We start from the raw sequence: 17,098 nt of genomic DNA, 5'->3' as shown, positions 1-17,098 counted from the left end.
TTCTGACAGTGACTAGGATTGTACCTCTTCTGATTTGTAGTATGCATTTGTACCAGAAAAGAAATATAAGATTACAAGAAATCATTTGTGTGATGTTTTGTGTGACAGTGCATGTAAACATTAATTGTTACACATTGTTCTATCAGTTATAGTTCACTTATCTGCTCGTATTTCAGGCCCACCAGGTCCAAGAGGGCCCAGAGGTGATAGGGGTCCTCAGGGGCCAATGGGCCAAACGGGACAAAAGGGTGATAAAGGAGACAAAGGAATGCCAGGATTGGTCGGACCTAAAGGAGAACAAGGTGCAGCCGGACCACCAGGCGCAGCAGGTCCAAAAGGTTCAGTTGGGGCTCGAGGTCTTGTAGGACCTAAAGGATCAAGAGGGCCTAGTGGTCGACCTGGAAACCCTGGTGAGAAAGGTGACCCTGGGGTTCCAGGGCCTCCTGGGACGGATGGACCTTCTGGAATGCCAGGACCGCCCGGGCCACAAGGGCCCAGAGGAGCAGCAGGACCTTCAGGTATGGAAGGACCCCGTGGGCCTATTGGACCCATGGGCCCTCCAGGTCCTCCCGGTCTCCCAGGACTTCCTGGAACTCCCATATTTGTAAAGCCACCTCAGCCCACTCAGCCCCGTCCAGTCACTCAACCTCCCAAACCATCTCAACCTTCTAAACAAGTACAGGAACCACAGGGCTCTGTGTCGGTCCAGCCTCCTGTTGCCACAAGTCCAAAGCCTGGTGAGTTTTGTCCTGTCTCACTCTCATCAAACCCAACCGTTCACGGCAGTTGGCTGCCCCTCTCTGAGCCTGCTTCTGCTCGAGGTTTCTTCCTATTAGAAGGGTGTTTTTCCTTCCCTCTGTCACCAAGTGCTTATTGATGGAGGTTGTCTATTTGTTGTGGTTTTCTCTGTATTAGGGTATTGTAGGGCCTTTATCTTACAATATAAAGTGCCTTAAGGTGACTGTTGTTGTGATTTGGTGCTAAATAAATAAAATAAGATAGAATCTTGCACGGTGGCACAGTGGTTAGCACTGTTGCCTCACAGCAAGAAGGTCCTGAGTTCACTCCAGCCTGAGCATCACTCCAGCCTTTCTGTGTGGAGTTTGCATGTTCTCCCCGGGTTTGCGTGGGTTCTCCCCGGGTACTCCGGCTTCCTCCCCCAGTCTAAAGACATGCACTTTGTGGGGATAGGTTAACTGAAAAATCTAAATTGCCCTGTTTTTTGGTGTGAATGTGAGCGCGAATGGTTGTCTGTCCCTGTGTGTTGGCCCTGCGACACACTGGCGACCTGTCCAGGGTGTACCCCGCCTCTCGCCCTATGGTAGCTGGGATAGGCTCCAGCACCCCCCGCGACCCTGAAAAGGATAAGCGGAAGCGAATGGATGGATGGATAGAATCAAGTGATTAGATAAATTAGACCAGGACATTTTTGTAAATGTTGATACCTTGTACCATCTAACTAGCATCTCTAGTGATTTTGTTTTGTTGGATAACATGTATGTGGTAATTCATTCTTCCAGGTTGTCCACGTGAATTCAGAAACTTTGGAGACAGCTGCTATTACTTTTCTTCTGGTTCACAGAGGCTCAACTTTGATGACGCCAACCAGTTTTGTACTAATCGTTCAGCTCATATGCTCATTATCAATAACAGTGAAGAACAGGTAAATTAAATTACATCCATATATTCCATATAAAGCTATTGCTAATTTTAAACAATTGCACAAATTGACATAAAACATTATTATAAACATTTTTTCTTGTTACATCTTCTTTTCTATTCTACCTCTAGCAATTTGTAAAAAAATCCATCACAGGAAAAGGATATTTCTGGCTTGGACTGAGTGACAGAGAGGAGGAAAATGTCTGGAAGTGGGTAGATGGAACCATACCAGTTTTCACGTGAGTTGCAAATTTGTGTATGTATTTTAACTGTACAGGACAATTTTAACAAAGTGTAACCAAGTGTCTTTGTGGTTGTTTTTAGGAAGTGGAAGCCTGGCCAACCTGATAACTGGAAGCATGGTCACGAAGACGGCGAGGACTGTGCTGGCCTTATCCATGAGGCCAACTGGAATGACTTTTACTGCACTGACCGCATTGGTTTCATCTGTGAACATGCCTTTGACAGTTAGTACCTTCTTCATATTGGACTTTTAAATTTCCTATTTGTGTGTATTTCCATAGTTGCTTAATTTGTGTTTTTGGAAACAAAGCCCATATGACGACCAAGTTTGTTTATTCAACTCCAAATGTATATTTTTAAAATGTGTCACAAATGTGTAATGTCTTAAAAAATTATACTACATTCATTTACGCTGTTCTTTTGTAGACTGATGCAGTTTTGTTTATCTAAACAGATCCAGTAATTATGATCCCCTGTTCAAATTGGACTCATTCAAGATCACCTTAATATATTTTATTAAGTTTTTCAAAAGAAAAATAAACAGTCTAGTTTATTTTGTAGTTATATAGATATACACACAGAGACATATACACACACAAAGAAAGAATTTAATCTATTTTGGAATTTTGTAATAAGGCTGTAACAAAATGTGGAACAAGTAAAGCACTGTGAATGCTGTCCGGATGCACTGTAACAGTGAACATCCCCTGCTAAGTGGAGCTTAGTCATCATTAATAGCTGCTTTTTCATACAATAAAGCCTCAAATTGTCACTGTGAGAGCTATAACTTTAAATGCAACATCTTGGGCGCACACACAGAGATACAGATACAAAATGTGTTGTATTTTTTTTGTTCTCTTTACAGTGAAAGTTCCAGTTTTATAGCATCCATCTAAGAAGTAGTGATCAGTCTCCTTTCAGGAGAAAGGTGAAGAGGTTGAAGAGGTCACTATAACGAGGGCCATGCGGAGGAGCGCTACGTGACTAGAAGACTCTGATAAAGCCAGCCCAGTGGAGCATCACTGACACTTAGACTTTTATTTGTCTTTAAAGGCACTTTACAACATAATACCGTGCAAAAGGCAGAGCAAACACAGAGCCATTCCACTGTTGTATTAATTTAGATTTTGTACTGAAAAAATATGAGCATCTTCATTTATTTAGGCTGATGCAGCCACAGTTGTACATGTGTATCTGTAAATAATATTTTACAAATGACAATTAGTTGGTTGGAACTGAATTTGATATTGTTTGATTTGTTCAGTTACTCAGTCTTTACACATTTAAACTGTCAGAGTATACTTCAAATCTTTGTATCCGATAAAATACTCCACAGAATCATAGAATTATCATTTGTTTACAAGCAAGTTCCCACAAACATGGTGAGCAACCACTTGTCATCATTGCCCAATAAATACCTGTAACCTAACAAAAAGAAAGAAAAGTAGAGTAAATTTTTTCAGTGCTTTTTTGGAGGTTGGGGGAGAATTGATTGCTGATGTGAGCAGTGTTGCTGCCTTACAAAGGACTGTATTTCTTGGACTTTGACCTGCCAGTATTATCTTAATCTGATATATACATGATCCATATGCACATGGTTTGTAATGTATCCATTATCAGATGATTTCTTCATTATGCCAAATGCAATATGCGAAACATTATAATTTGTATAATCAATTTTTTTTGTTGATCTTATGGACTGAATAGCAATGTTTAATCCAGTTTAAGGTTCATCTGTGAGTTCATTCAATCACCACATTCCGATGGATCGGGTCAGAATGCTTAACACAATAAAATGGGGAAAAAATTTGTGTGGAATCACTGACTGTTGTCCATAAAATATTTCAGTAAATGTGTGCAGACTGGTTAGCATGAAATGCCAAGTGTTTACACATAAAAACTGAAGGAAAATAGAGACTTTAAATTTCAAATATTACTGCTAATCTGCTATTTATGTCTTATTTGCATTTTTATTTTGTCTTCAATAAAACGAGTGTATAACAGTATAGCATCAGTACTTTGAGAAAAAGTAGCAAAATATTACAAAAAATCTAAACTACAGCTAAACTTACATATTTCACACACTCTAGACAGAGTGTGTGAACATCACTGATGCTGCCTAAACCTACATACTATTGTATTAATAATATAATAATAACATGCTAATATTATAAATTGACAATTACAACACATTGACTAAATAATGGATTTATATAATGTAATATTCAGTCTATATTCAGATAGAAAATTTCAGATGTACTAAAGTAGATTTGTATGTTTTGGGGTTTGTTTGTTTGTTTGTTTGTTTTTTGATATGTATGCTTTGTCTAAAAAGTGAAAAATGCATAAAATAATAAATACTGACAATAATACCTTTTTTAAGATTATATACTTGTTCTAAGCACTAACAAAATTCTTAAAATGTATAATTTTTTCAAAAATATACTTGAATTATATATATGCTAATATTGGTGCCAGTTTTATTTATATATATATATACATATATATATACACATATATACACTTTTAATTAAACTCAGTGTGCTTTCCATACATTATAAAAACATTTTTAAACTGTATCTCGGTAATGTCCTAAAGCAATTAACAACTAATTATCAACTAAACAGAACTTTAACATAGACACAGTTGTGTCTTGACTTTAGGCATCTTGGTCCAAAGGACAAGACAACAGTGATGCAAAGCACCCTCAGCGCATTTAGGTCCAACTCAGGGAATAGTTAAAAGATTTGCACCTCTCTAGAGAGGCCCACTTGGTCTTACTGAGCAAGTCAGAGATGTACTTGAAGAGCAAACCACTGAGAGTTGTATGAACTAACAGAGATTTTAAACGTAATCCTGGGTGGAACCAGGACCCAGTGAAGACTTCAATATTGGGGTAATTTGATAAAGTTTCTGTTTCTGTGTAGGGATTCTGGATGCCGCTGCTTTAAACTGGTAATATATCCAATAATATAACTGGATAAATATCTCAAATATTTCTTTCTTGTCTCTGTTCAATTTTAAAAGGTTTGTAGACATCAAGCAGTTAATGTCATCTGTGCTAGAATTACATATTGGTTAATGTAGTTTAGTTTAGACCACTGTTAATTACTTAAATTAGTAATTACTCATTTATTGCTTCACTTACGCCACACAAATCCTCTTAACTACAAGATTAAAGTCTTTATGTGTTACTCATTTTCACGCGCTGCAGCCTCACAGTCACATTTTGTCACGTGATCGACATCACCTGACGATGACATGTTATTTTTTTCTATGCCAAGGACAATTGGTGACTTATGATTCATTCTCTCTAGTTTGCAGACAGCACACAGGGATGAACAGTAGTCCGACAGGGAGTGTTAAACTGTAGAAGCTTATAACCGTTTATTAAATACAGTGAGGGCTCCTTCGATTACCCAGAATGCCCTGCTTGTTGCCGTCTGGCGAAGGAGTGACTGTGTGAAAAGAATCAGTTAGCTGCCTTTGATACCCATTAGGTTGTCGTTACTATGCATTTGTATTGTATGAAATAAGAAAAAAGAGGGAAAGAAAATATCTGGGAAAGGCGAAATCTGTTGTCGTCTATACACCAAGCGATGCCTCTCTTCACGACTAACCCCTTTGACCAAGATGTTGGTGAGTAATCACAACTGGAGGCTGTTATTAGCAGGCTAGCTAAGTAGCTGTGACCAAACAGCTTTGTTTGTGTTCTCCAGCTGTGGGCAACATTTCACTTAGCCACTGGATATATATTATTGGTATATGGGTAACGTTTGGTACATACTGTAGGTTGTGTAAACTGACAACCTGAAGCCCATGATATTAATTTTGATGTCTGTTTTGCTTGTTTTTGAGGAGCATAGATGGCTAGCTTGCTCCCCTATCCTATGTGTATATTTAGCTAGCAAACAGCAAGTGACCGTTTGGCGAAAGCATCCTAAACTGGTGATGTTATTCTCGAGATGTATTACGTGTATTATTTAAGTCAGGCCAACTCTTAATGAAGGCGGAGACACAGGCTTGTCATCGGATCACTGAATTGAGTTAGCAAGCCATATCACTGGCTACCTTTATGTATCCCATCTTCTGTTAACTAACCACAATTATGTGCTTGACCTCTCACAGTGAGTGGAAGTGAAAGAGGATGCGGAGCTATGGGAAACCACAGAGTATCACTGTATTTCCTGTCGTCTCTTTGATCTTTGTCGAGTGGTTAGCCACCTAATTTTCATGTAGAGCGTGTAGTTTTCATATAGATGAAAAATACACAACACCGTTCACTTGCACAGCCCCATACACAGCCTCAAGCCCAAACCCAGCAGTAAATGCTGTTTTGATAAAACAAACCAGCCTTTAACTGATCGTGCTCTTCTGTTCCTGGCTTTTACTACTGTTGTGAGCATCTGTTACTTCACTATACTGTTTTGTATGACATGACAGCAGCCAAAGTGCTTTACAGGCTCACATAGTCAGTCAACATAATGAAAAATAATAAGTGGAAAAAAACGTCAGAAATAAGAATAAAAAACATTACTAGTCAACTAAAACGGGTGGAAAAAAGACATTTGCAGTGAGTGTGATCAAACCATGAGGGACCTCAGACTTAATTAAAGCAAGTGTAAATAAATCTTTAGAGCTGATTTAAATCATCAGCTGTTGATCAGATTCTTATTTGGGGAAGCAGATTATTCCAGAGCCAGTGGCAGTAACCACACTTGCCTGGTTGCCTTTAGCTTTCAGTCAAGTAAGGGGCACTGAGAGAAGTTGTTGGGATAATGAGTTGGTGACCTACAGACAAAAAAAATATCTGTTGTGAAACTCATTTATTGGAAACTTCACAGACAGCCAATGCAGTTCAACTAAAACAGGAGCGATGAGCTATCTTTTCTTTGTACAAGAGTCAATCAGCTGCGTTTTGAACCAACTGGAAAGCGTGGAATTGGGCAATCCTATATACAGAGAATTGCATTAGACCAGGTGAGATTTGGTAAAGGCTTGGATAACAGAACTGGCTCTAGCAGTGGTTTTCACTTGGTAAAAGCTCTCCTTCACAACATTCCTTTGATTGCTAAAATTCACGGAATGTCTCATAAAAACACAAAGATTGTCTGGTTAAAGGACTAACTGCCTCACTGAGGATGGTTGTGTAGCTTGGGGGTCTGAATAAAATAACTTCAGTTTTTCTTAGTTTCTTTCTTTAGTTTAAGGGTTTGTTTTTGTTTTTTACATCTGTGATTCCAGATCTTCCAAACATTCAAAGAGGTTCTTTATGGTTTGAACACAGTCAGGTGTGGCAGGTAGATAAAACTGGGTGCCACATAACAAGGATAATGAATTTTGGCTTTCTGTCCCTCTCTAATACTTCCAATCTTGTTTAGGGTATATAGACATATTTTTCTAATGCTTCTTTTGTCAAGAGCAAAAGAAGCAAAAAAAAAAAAACTTTTTAATGTACTTATTACTTCCCAATTATTACTTCTACTTCCCAGTAACAGCAACTGATGACTCATGTTAGAAAGCAATGTCAGCTATTTACACATCTTATTTCTATTCCTATGTTTATACTTGGAATACACTTAAATAGCTCTGTAATAGACTGGGACCCTGTCCAGGGCTAACTTAGACTCTTGCTCTATGACAGCTGGGATAGACTCCAGCCCAACTGCAACCCTGAAAAATCAGCGCTGTTGATTGCTATGTGATGCCACTGGCTGATGTTTATTATTGGCTAAATATTATTGGCACAACATTCAAGAAGATGTTAAAATGTTGTCTGACAAAGCATTTTAACATCTGTTTAATCTAAATCTAAAATGTTCTTGTTAAACACCTTATCTGCTCAAAATTGCACAAGTGGTACTTGGTAAAACATGAAGCTGCTTCCAAGACCAGAGGAGTCAAACACACAGAGTAGATGCAAGACTAACCATTTCATTTGGAAGGAAAACCCCAAAAACACAATTCTTAAGTGGCAAATAGAACCCACTGCTGATTGAAATGCACTGATCCTTAGATAAACTTCAGGTGAAGTCTTCGCAGATCATGAGCTGTTAGATTGTGTTCACTGTAGTGCGGTAGTGTTGATGGGGCACTTCTCATATATTGTCAGCCCTTTGTATCTCATCATGTTTATGCTTATGTGTAGAGGAACATAGTAATCTTGTTGTTTTGATTTCTCAATACCAAACATGATCATGAAAAGAGGATTCTCACGGACCGTTTACAACAGTGATTCTTTTTTTTTTTTTGTAGGATTACAGTAGCTTTATTACTCCTCTACAGAATTCCCATGTCTCTTCTTTCCCATCTCTAAATACAGTCATGCAAAAAAAATATGCTTTTGCTGTAAAGACTTCTTCTCACGCCGGTTGGTGTTCTTCTTTCCTGCAGAGAAAGCAACCAGTGAGATGAACACTGCTGAGGACTGGGGCCTCATTCTGGACATATGTGACAAGATAGGGCAGTCACGCACTGGGTCAGTTAACTTTCCTCATTCTGAGGCATACCAACACATTTCTTTTATATTTTTGAGTTTTGGATCATTAGAATATATATTCAAGGAAGTCTAAAGAAGTTTAAAAGAAGAGCTTAATATAGCTTAACCTTCTCAAACCTTTGAGTTGTGCTGTTCTGTTCCAGGCCCAAAGAATGCCTCCGCTCTATAATGAGAAGAGTGAACCACAAGGACCCTCACGTAGCCATGCAGGCACTGACTGTAAGCAGACTCTTAACAAACAGCCATGTTTTGTTTATGTTTGATAACTTATTTCTTAAATGACACTAAGCTATAAGCTAATAAAGTAACCACATTTACTCTTTTATAAGTGATAAATTACGTATGTCAAAAGTATTTCAGGTGTTTACTTACTTCATGAGGTTCATGAAGAGGATGTACACTTTGTCTTCGCAGCTTCTCGGTGCCTGTGTCTCAAACTGTGGGAAAATTTTCCACTTGGAGGTGTGCTCCAGAGAGTTTGCCAGTGAAGTCAGTAATGTCTTAAACAAGGTGTGTGGTAAATTTCACTTTCTTGTGTGTTGTCCAAATAAGCCACATTAACTATGTGGGATTTCTTCAAAAAGGTTCACTTTTGATCCGTGTTGGCATAAAATGCTTTAATGCGTGTTCTCCAGGGCCACCCCAAAGTCTGCGAGAAGCTGAAGGCCCTGATGGTGGAGTGGGCGGAAGACTTCCGCAATGATCCGCAGCTCAGTCTGATCTCAGCAATGATCAAGAATTTACGGGAACAGGGTGTCACGTTCCCTGCTGTGGGCTCCCAGGTTGGTATATGAGTATGGTGGTTTATACCCCACCCCCACAATTGCAGTGGATACGTACCTGACGTAAGTTGGAAAATGTTTACTGTTCAGAATAAACGCTAATATTAATGTGAGAAAAACAAAAACTAGCAGACAGTGTAGCGACTCCTGTTTAATGGTTTACTATCGCATTTCACTCATTAGCTAACAAAACTGAAATGATGTTCGCTCAACAAGCATCATCTTTACCTTACGACAGGTAAGCTAACATAAACATTACTGTCAAAACATTAATATAAACAAGGTATCAAAGCGACACACTAACTTAACTCTCTAAAACTGACCCACTCAGAGTTGACGTCACAGCTCCAGATTGCTGACGTTTTACATTCTGGTGCACTGCAGTCGTGCTGCTGTGGAAGGAAAAGCTCTGCTTTGACAGTCTGCATTCAACTTTGTTTTCTGGGAAATCCTTTAAAATTCCACGTCGACATGTTTTTATAGTCTGTCATCAATTATGCCGACGAATCATTGCAGCGCTAGTGGTTAAGATCAGAATTTTAAGTTCTGGCTCATTCTATTTGTAATGCTAGTATCTCTCTTGGTTTGCTCAAAATCCATCCACGTTCTTTTATTCTTTTGAGTCATGAGTGTAAGTCATTATTTATGTGAAGCACATGATTATTGTCTTCACAGGCTGCTGAGCAAGCAAAAGCAAGCCCAGCTTTAGTGGCAAAGGATCCCTCCACATCAACAAACAAAAAAGAAGAGGAGGATTTGGCCAAAGGTAAAGAGGACTCTATCAGATAATCAGAGCACTGGACCATTTTTTTATTTTGTTTTTGTAAAGGACTCTTGTATAAATACTCTTTTTAATATTCAGACACACATAGAAATGCATTAGAAGCATGTTCATTAAACACATTTTAACTGTTGTTTATTGGCTTTGCAAAACTCCCCCTGTTATTGTGGATTAATGAATTGCAGATGTTCCACAAGGTTTTCAAGGGCAAACACACAATCACACTCTTGTGATTATCTTATTATCTCTCTTGTGTGCAGCTATCGAGTTGTCTCTGAAGGAGCAGCGTCAGCAACCGCAGACCTCAATGTCGAGTCTTTACCCAAACACCTCCACCCTGCTCTCCTCACACAAGTCTGACGGCAGAAAAGTCCGTGCCATCTACGATTTTGAGGCTGCAGAGGACAATGAGCTCACCTTTAAGTCGGGAGAAATCATCACTATCCTGGACGATAGGTGAACATTTACACAAATATAATCAAGAGCACACAACAAACCAGGACTTTCAGTATATAATAGTGAGCAGATTTCCTGGGACTATGCTACGTTCTTATTTGGATGGCTGTTCTCTTTGAAGCCTTTTTGAAATGCTCTTTAGAAAAGCACAGAATCCATGAACTCAAAAGAAAAATATGTTTTAAACATCACATCTATGTATTCATGCTTTAAAGAGGTCTGGACATGACTTTGTAAAATGCCAATGAAATTATTAAGGATTAAATTCAGTTACTAAAGGCAACATTTTTCTCATAATTGAATGGACTTTTTGTTTTCTTTCTCCCAGTGACCCAAACTGGTGGAAAGGGGAAACATATCAGGGGGTGGGGCTGTTTCCCTCCAACTTTGTCACTGCTGATCTCACTGCAGAGCCTGAGATGAGTGAGTACACACACTTGAATCATTGCTGTTTCTTTGGGAGCCCATTTAGTCCATTAGCAGCATTGCTTTATAGATCTGGGAGTGTGATATCCAGAGAGCAGAGTGCAGTAAGAGACACAAAATAGGTACTGAAAAAATAACACTGCCTAAATTTCTGGGAAGGAGTTCAAGCAGTGTGTGATCAGCACTTTCTCCTGCTGATAATCTTTTCTTATGTACCAAATCTTTTTCTGGTATAATTACAGAGCCCTCTGAAATGCAACATTCATATTCATATGTTGGTATCTTGATGCTCTGTTCTATCTAATTCATTGTTTCCACAGAAATGTGTAGTCTTAAAAATTTATTCTTGGGAGTTTTCTGGCTTTTTCATCACATCCACTTTTTGTTGGTTAAGATAACCTTTGTTGTTATTGCTTGCTAATTGTATGGCTTTGTCATATTGTTGATTCTGTGGGTTTGCATACTGGGTATGTACATCATGCTGTTGCACTTCTACTGCCTTCATGCTGTGTGCCACCGTTTCTTGTAATTCGAGTTAAAGAAAAACTTTTATCAGCTCGTAACTTCTATTTTTATCTGATATCTGTTCCTGTGCTGCATGCTTCTATCAGAGCATTACAGGCGATCAAGTTAGTTTGTTCTTATCTCTTACGTTTGCGTTGCTGACCACTGCCACTGTTGTGTTGTTTTTCTCCTGCTGCATCTACGGCTACTTGAAAACCCACAGTGAAGACGGAGAAAAAGACAGTACAGTTCAGTGAGGACATTCAGGTAGAGACCATAGAGCCCGAACAGGAGCCAGTGTACATAGACGAGGTGAGTGCTCTGCTGTGTGCGCTTTCTTACTCAGATCATTCAGATTTATTAAGGTCACAAGTTTCTACAGTAAATAAAAAAATCTCTTCCAGTATAAGATAAAAAACTTTATTACTTCTGGATTAAGTTGTGAAATGATCTCACATCTATCCGATACTTATCACATCTTCTCAGGACAAAATGGACCAGTTACTGCAAATGATTCAAAGTGCGGATCCAACAGACAACCAGTCTGACAGTGTTGAATTATTACAGCTTGAAGGTAATTTTCATTCATTTATTTATTAATTTCTTATGCAAAATATGAATATATGAAAGTGAAAGAAAACTATTTAATAACATTGTACACATGCTGCATTTTGGAAAAGGTGGATTTCTGTCAGCCAAAGAAAGAGATTTAAACAATTTTTTCATCAGGTGCCTGCAATCAAATGGGGCCCCTCATTGATCAGAAGTTGGAGGATATTGACAGGTACATTGTGTTGATGTGGCGTGCTTTATTCATAGAAATTCAGAACATTGTAAGCTCAGCAGAAGCGAATAACATGCAGAAGGTGTTTGACAAGATATGGATTGCTGATTGTTTGTATCACCAGGAAGCACTCGGAACTGTCAGAGCTGAACGTGAAGGTGATGGAAGCGCTGTCTTTATATGCCAAGCTGATGAATGAAGATCCCGTCTATGCCATGTATGCCAAGCTGCAGAGCCAACAGTATTACATGCAGCAGCCTGCCAGCGCCGCACAACAGGTGAAGTCAATACAAACTTCTTTTTTTTTTTTTTTTTTTTTAATTTGAGAAGCAGCTACATTCTGAAAGGGAAGTACCAACACTGGGAAGTCTAAGACGCTTGGAAAGAAAAGATAGATTACCATGAACCTGAATGATTGAGAATCTACACAGACAACATTAGGTGTTGTCATTTTTTCAAGGACTTTAAAGCTGATTGAATATTAATATTTACTTTATGTTTATATTTGTCACCACAGGTCTACCCTGGTCAGCCTGCATCAGGTTCATATGCCATGAGCAGTGCTGGGGTGCAAGGCTATACCGTTCCTATGGAGCAACTTCCTCCTGGAACTCCCCTTCCTGGTCAACCAGTTCCCAGGTGAGTTTGAGGTTACCCACGGTCCTGCTACAGCACACAGTACAAATACTAAGATTATCAGTTTCCGCTGTTGTTCTCCTCTCTTTTATGTGAGATGAAAAATGGCAAATACATTTAAATGCTTAATTAAATTCACGTTTCACTTATTCTTTAAGTTATTTTTACATATGGTAAATTTTCCGCTGGTATCAGAGGCTGTTACTCAGCTGCAGAACCAGACTTTCACTTGTTCCAGCGTTATAGACGAAGCCTTCTTAAATACCTGAACAACTTCTGGTTTTTCCTCATTGAAATTGAATCTTGGTTTCCACATTTTAAATCAAAGTATTTGCTGTACTTGGAATTGAAAGCAGTAATTTCTCACCATTGAGCAATTCCTTACACACCACAACAGTTCTGTTCTTAAACAGACAGAGGTCTTACTAGTGTTAAAATAACTGATGTAGTATAATATTCACTTTTTCCCCATCATTCTTTTCACAGTGACGTTCATATGTACATGGGCCAGCCGCCTGTGTACACTGCAGCTCCAGGCGGCATGGCACCAGCAGATGTTCAGTCCTACCAGAATCCAGCCAGCAACCCTGGCCCAGCACCATGCACAACTCCCGCAGGCATGACGCAGACCGCAAACTACAGCGCTGCCTCTGGCGTGAGCATAGCACCCTCCACAGATGTCCCACAGGCCCCCTTCTCAGAGAAAGCATTGTTATAGGGCCACCGGAGCTCACTGATATCCTCACAGGCACATATGCACTCTTACATACAGACACAACCACACACTCACAAAAAAACAGACCTGATCAAATAGTTATAGTTGAAAATGTGTTTTTATTGCATAAGTTGACACCAGATCGATTAAAACACAATTTAAACAGAGTAAACTAACATTGACATGTTTTCTGTTGTATTCAGCCGATATACAGTCAAAGCTGCAGTGCAGAACTTTAATTTCCTTCCTCTGGCAGTCAGAGTAATTAAACAAAAATATTATTTGATTTTCACTGGAAAGCATTAACCTGTTATTTGAAGATTCATGCTGCTGTCAAATGACTGCGCATATGTCTAGCAGACGTTTGACATACTACTTTTATATGGCGGAGTTTACACTGGACTTCCATTTATTTTTTGAAGGAGTTGGAGAGTGTTCATTGTTGTTGGCTTTCCGTGTTTCTCTTGTTTATACAAGCATCAAATCTCACAATACGAAACGCTCTACAAGCCTGATGCCAACTAGATGCGAGTCTTTATTCTTCTGTTTTTGTTTGATTTTGTTGGTTATGTGATTTTTGGCTTGCAAACAGTTTCTAGGTGCAGTCCCATTCCCATCATCTTCTGGTGGTAGTAGACACTACATCCTACCAGGTGCTAGTAAAATAAGGGAACAATGTATTTTAGGAAAAGAAATAGTTGGATAAACTTTCTTTTCTTTTTAAACAACTATTCAGATAGCCAGAAAGATCGCATCTTTCTTTTTTAGATCTTAGTCTCTCATCTGACTGGTGAACTCTTTTCTTTTTTTCATCCAGAGTATTCAAAGAAATTAGAAGCGTAAATCTACTAAGGATTCAGTTTCTATCTGCCATACGTCTAGCCCAACTCCAACTGCATAGCTCCCAAAGTTTAGCTCTGGCTATTTCGCCACACATTTCACATTTCAAACTTCAATAAACTGCAAAGTTTAGAGAGTTTTATCAGGTGCTAATAGCCTTGACTATAGCAGACATTCATTTTTATGCAAAGGTCCCACACTCCAGCTTTAAATACACAGTTCTGCTTCTCTTACCAGTAAAGAAGTGATCATGGGGATTTATTTAAAGAGCTCACACTACACTGAGTCACAGATATAAAAGTATGGAGCGGCTTTCAGTTTCCATCTCTCAAGCCCAATCACTTCAAATCTAGATTTGATAGCAATACATGCATTCAAATTTTTTCTTGTCACATGCAAAACCATTATGGCATTAATTGCTTTGTATTTATTTCAGACTATTGAACAATTATGGCAACACTGAGTTACAAAACATTTTTTTCCAATTAGTTCCTAGAAGAAAAACTAAAACTTTGGTGCTAAGAAGTTGTTTTTTAGTACATATGGAGTTAAATTTGCATGCATAAAAGGGTTGTTTTTCAGCAAAACAAATACTCTTTAAATATTAGATTCTCTCTTCCAATATTTAATGCTGAAGCTTGACTTCAGAATATGCCATTAGTTTTGTTTTTTTTCCTGTATTATTAAATTTAATAGTTCTTACACAACAACTTAAAAATAATAAGAAGAAATGTCAGTTTCCCACTTCTAGCTAGCTATTTTAAAAAATGCAATTACTATTTGATCAAGTGTGAAATATATGCACACACACACAAACACACAGCTTCACACCACCCTCAGTACACACACTGAGACTGCACACACACGATGCACACTACAGGCTGGCATACAGCAGCGAATGCACATACAGACACAGCTGCACTACTTGGTTCACGTATCCTGTAGTAGTGTGTGATCATTTTCCTTCATTCACACACTGACATAGAAATAAAATGACAGTGTCCCACAGCTTTCTCACCCACTTAAACAAACTATAGTTCTAATCATGTCTCAGAAAGGGGTGTCAACTTTTTTTCTTCTTCTTCTTCTTTTTTTTTAATTAAAGGACTTTTGGTCTGCTGAAAACATCAGGATACTCTTACATTCTGTATATGTTGTCAAATTTTAGAAGTACTGAAAACTGAAGCCACTTTGTTTTTGGAGAGAAAAGAAAGTAGAGGAACTGAAGCATGCACATAACTCTTGTATATACTGTACTGAACTAGTAGTGAAGCCACATGATGACCTCATGGGTGGAGCTGTATGCTAGCACAGCTCCGGCTGTTTCTCTCAGCCTTAAAGGCGAACTCTGCAGTCGGGATTTTCCAGATGTGTTGAAAGGTGTCGAGCCAAAGAGCACAAAGTGGTTGCAGGGAAAAAGTGTCTGAAAACAAAATGGTATATTTCTTTATTTCTATTCTTTTTGCATTGTTTTTTTTCCTCTCAAAGAAACAAGACTGACTGCTTAATTCATACTGCAGAGTTTTCCTTTTAAATCGGGCGGTTACGCATCTTTTTTGATGGCTTTGCTTTGTACCCATCAGGGGCTGTGTTAGCAAACCCGCACCACAGACTTGGCTACTAAGTGGGAGAGCCCCAGTGTCTCCCCAGTGTCTTTAAAGCATTTCTTTAGTTAGTGTTGGAAAAATAAATGCTTATTTTTTTTCTTTTTGTAGTACGTTTTAATTCATGTTTTGATTATTGTTAAGATATTTTAAATGGAGAAGCAGTGAAGGATGTATGTATTCAGAGAATAGATCAGGATATGTAATATTCTGTCTAACTTAGTTGTATATTTAATTGCTTACACAAGAACATGGACATTTCTCTCTGTGTTTGATACATGCTTGATGTACTGTAGGCTCAAATGATAATGTAAAAGCTGACTGAACCCCTCCATGCTTTTCAAACCTGTCCGTTAACACTAATACAGATTCTACCTGAAGGTGTCTCTGATTCTGAATATTCAGAGTCAGGATTTGTAAACGGCTCTTTACCAAAGTCTCCCTAAGCTAAACAGTTAGCGCTATGTAAGTCATTCAAGATCAAATGTACAGGTCTGCTCCTCATATCCTACCGTATTCACCTTATTCTTCATATTTATCTAATTTATATTGCTTCTACTCGGACAAAGCCTTTGGGAAAGAGTTCATGTTTACAAAAACTGACTGGACTATAAAAAAGGAAACTAATTTATCTGTTGTATTTGACATCAAATGATGTTACATGAAGGAATTATTAAGAATTGTTCAATTTCTGGTGAAATTAGTGTGTTGATCTAACAAATTGGTGTCGTTTTAAGGTTTTCAGGAGGTACTATGTTTCAAACTTCCTACTTCTCGACACCACTGTGAGATTACAAACCGACTTGTTTTAAGCTTTGTACCTCCAGTTCCTTAATTGAGCGCTAGAAAGATGAGGAATATTTTTTGTTTCTTTGTTTTGTTGCCTTCAACTAAAATCAGGAGCGAAATGGAAAATTAATCTGTTTGTTCAAAGAGGGTTAAAAATATCAAAGTAGCAGCTGTTCTGGGACCATAGGAGCCAGTTTATTGTCACGTATCATCCAAATGTCACATCTTGTTGCACCCCCAGAGTTGGACTGTAACCTGATGTGGTTTTTTTTGTTTTGTACAGGACTGAGATGCTGCCATTTTTTTTTTTTAGTTTTAAAGCAACATTATTGTAAAGGTTCCGTCTAAAGGTGTACCCTGCTGTTTGTATGTATTCT

The 17,098-nt window shown here is 38.5% G+C and overlaps 2 protein-coding genes across 2 annotated transcripts in view; both read left to right on the top strand.

The window, feature by feature from the left end:
• Positions 1–3,723, top strand: part of colec12 (collectin sub-family member 12) — a 32,636-nt gene extending 28,913 nt beyond the window's left edge. The window contains exons 6-10 of the mRNA XM_026150540.1: positions 177–737; positions 1,521–1,663; positions 1,792–1,901; positions 1,987–2,129; positions 2,771–3,723. Of these exons, the coding sequence (XP_026006325.1) occupies positions 177–737; positions 1,521–1,663; positions 1,792–1,901; positions 1,987–2,129; positions 2,771–2,790 (977 nt within the window). The 3' untranslated portion in view covers positions 2,791–3,723. The remainder of the gene's footprint in view (positions 1–176; positions 738–1,520; positions 1,664–1,791; positions 1,902–1,986; positions 2,130–2,770) is intronic.
• Positions 3,724–5,169: 1,446 nt separating this feature from the next.
• On the top strand, positions 5,170–16,970 carry stam (signal transducing adaptor molecule (SH3 domain and ITAM motif) 1). Its single transcript, XM_026149914.1, has 14 exons — positions 5,170–5,544; positions 8,299–8,383; positions 8,548–8,623; positions 8,819–8,914; positions 9,040–9,186; positions 9,862–9,952; positions 10,228–10,423; positions 10,752–10,846; positions 11,577–11,665; positions 11,840–11,927; positions 12,083–12,137; positions 12,262–12,415; positions 12,655–12,776; positions 13,260–16,970. The coding sequence occupies exons 1-14, from the start codon at positions 5,505–5,507 to the stop codon at positions 13,489–13,491; spliced, it is 1,566 nt and encodes a 521-aa protein (XP_026005699.1). The 5' UTR covers positions 5,170–5,504; the 3' UTR covers positions 13,492–16,970.
• Positions 16,971–17,098: the final 128 nt, after the last annotated feature.

Source organism: Astatotilapia calliptera, chromosome 18 (genome assembly GCF_900246225.1).
Source record: "Astatotilapia calliptera chromosome 18, fAstCal1.2, whole genome shotgun sequence".
Lineage (NCBI taxonomy): Eukaryota > Metazoa > Chordata > Actinopteri > Cichliformes > Cichlidae > Astatotilapia > Astatotilapia calliptera.
The sequence above is the reverse complement of the archived record's forward strand: the minus strand, read 5'-3'. Positions and strand labels throughout refer to the sequence as shown.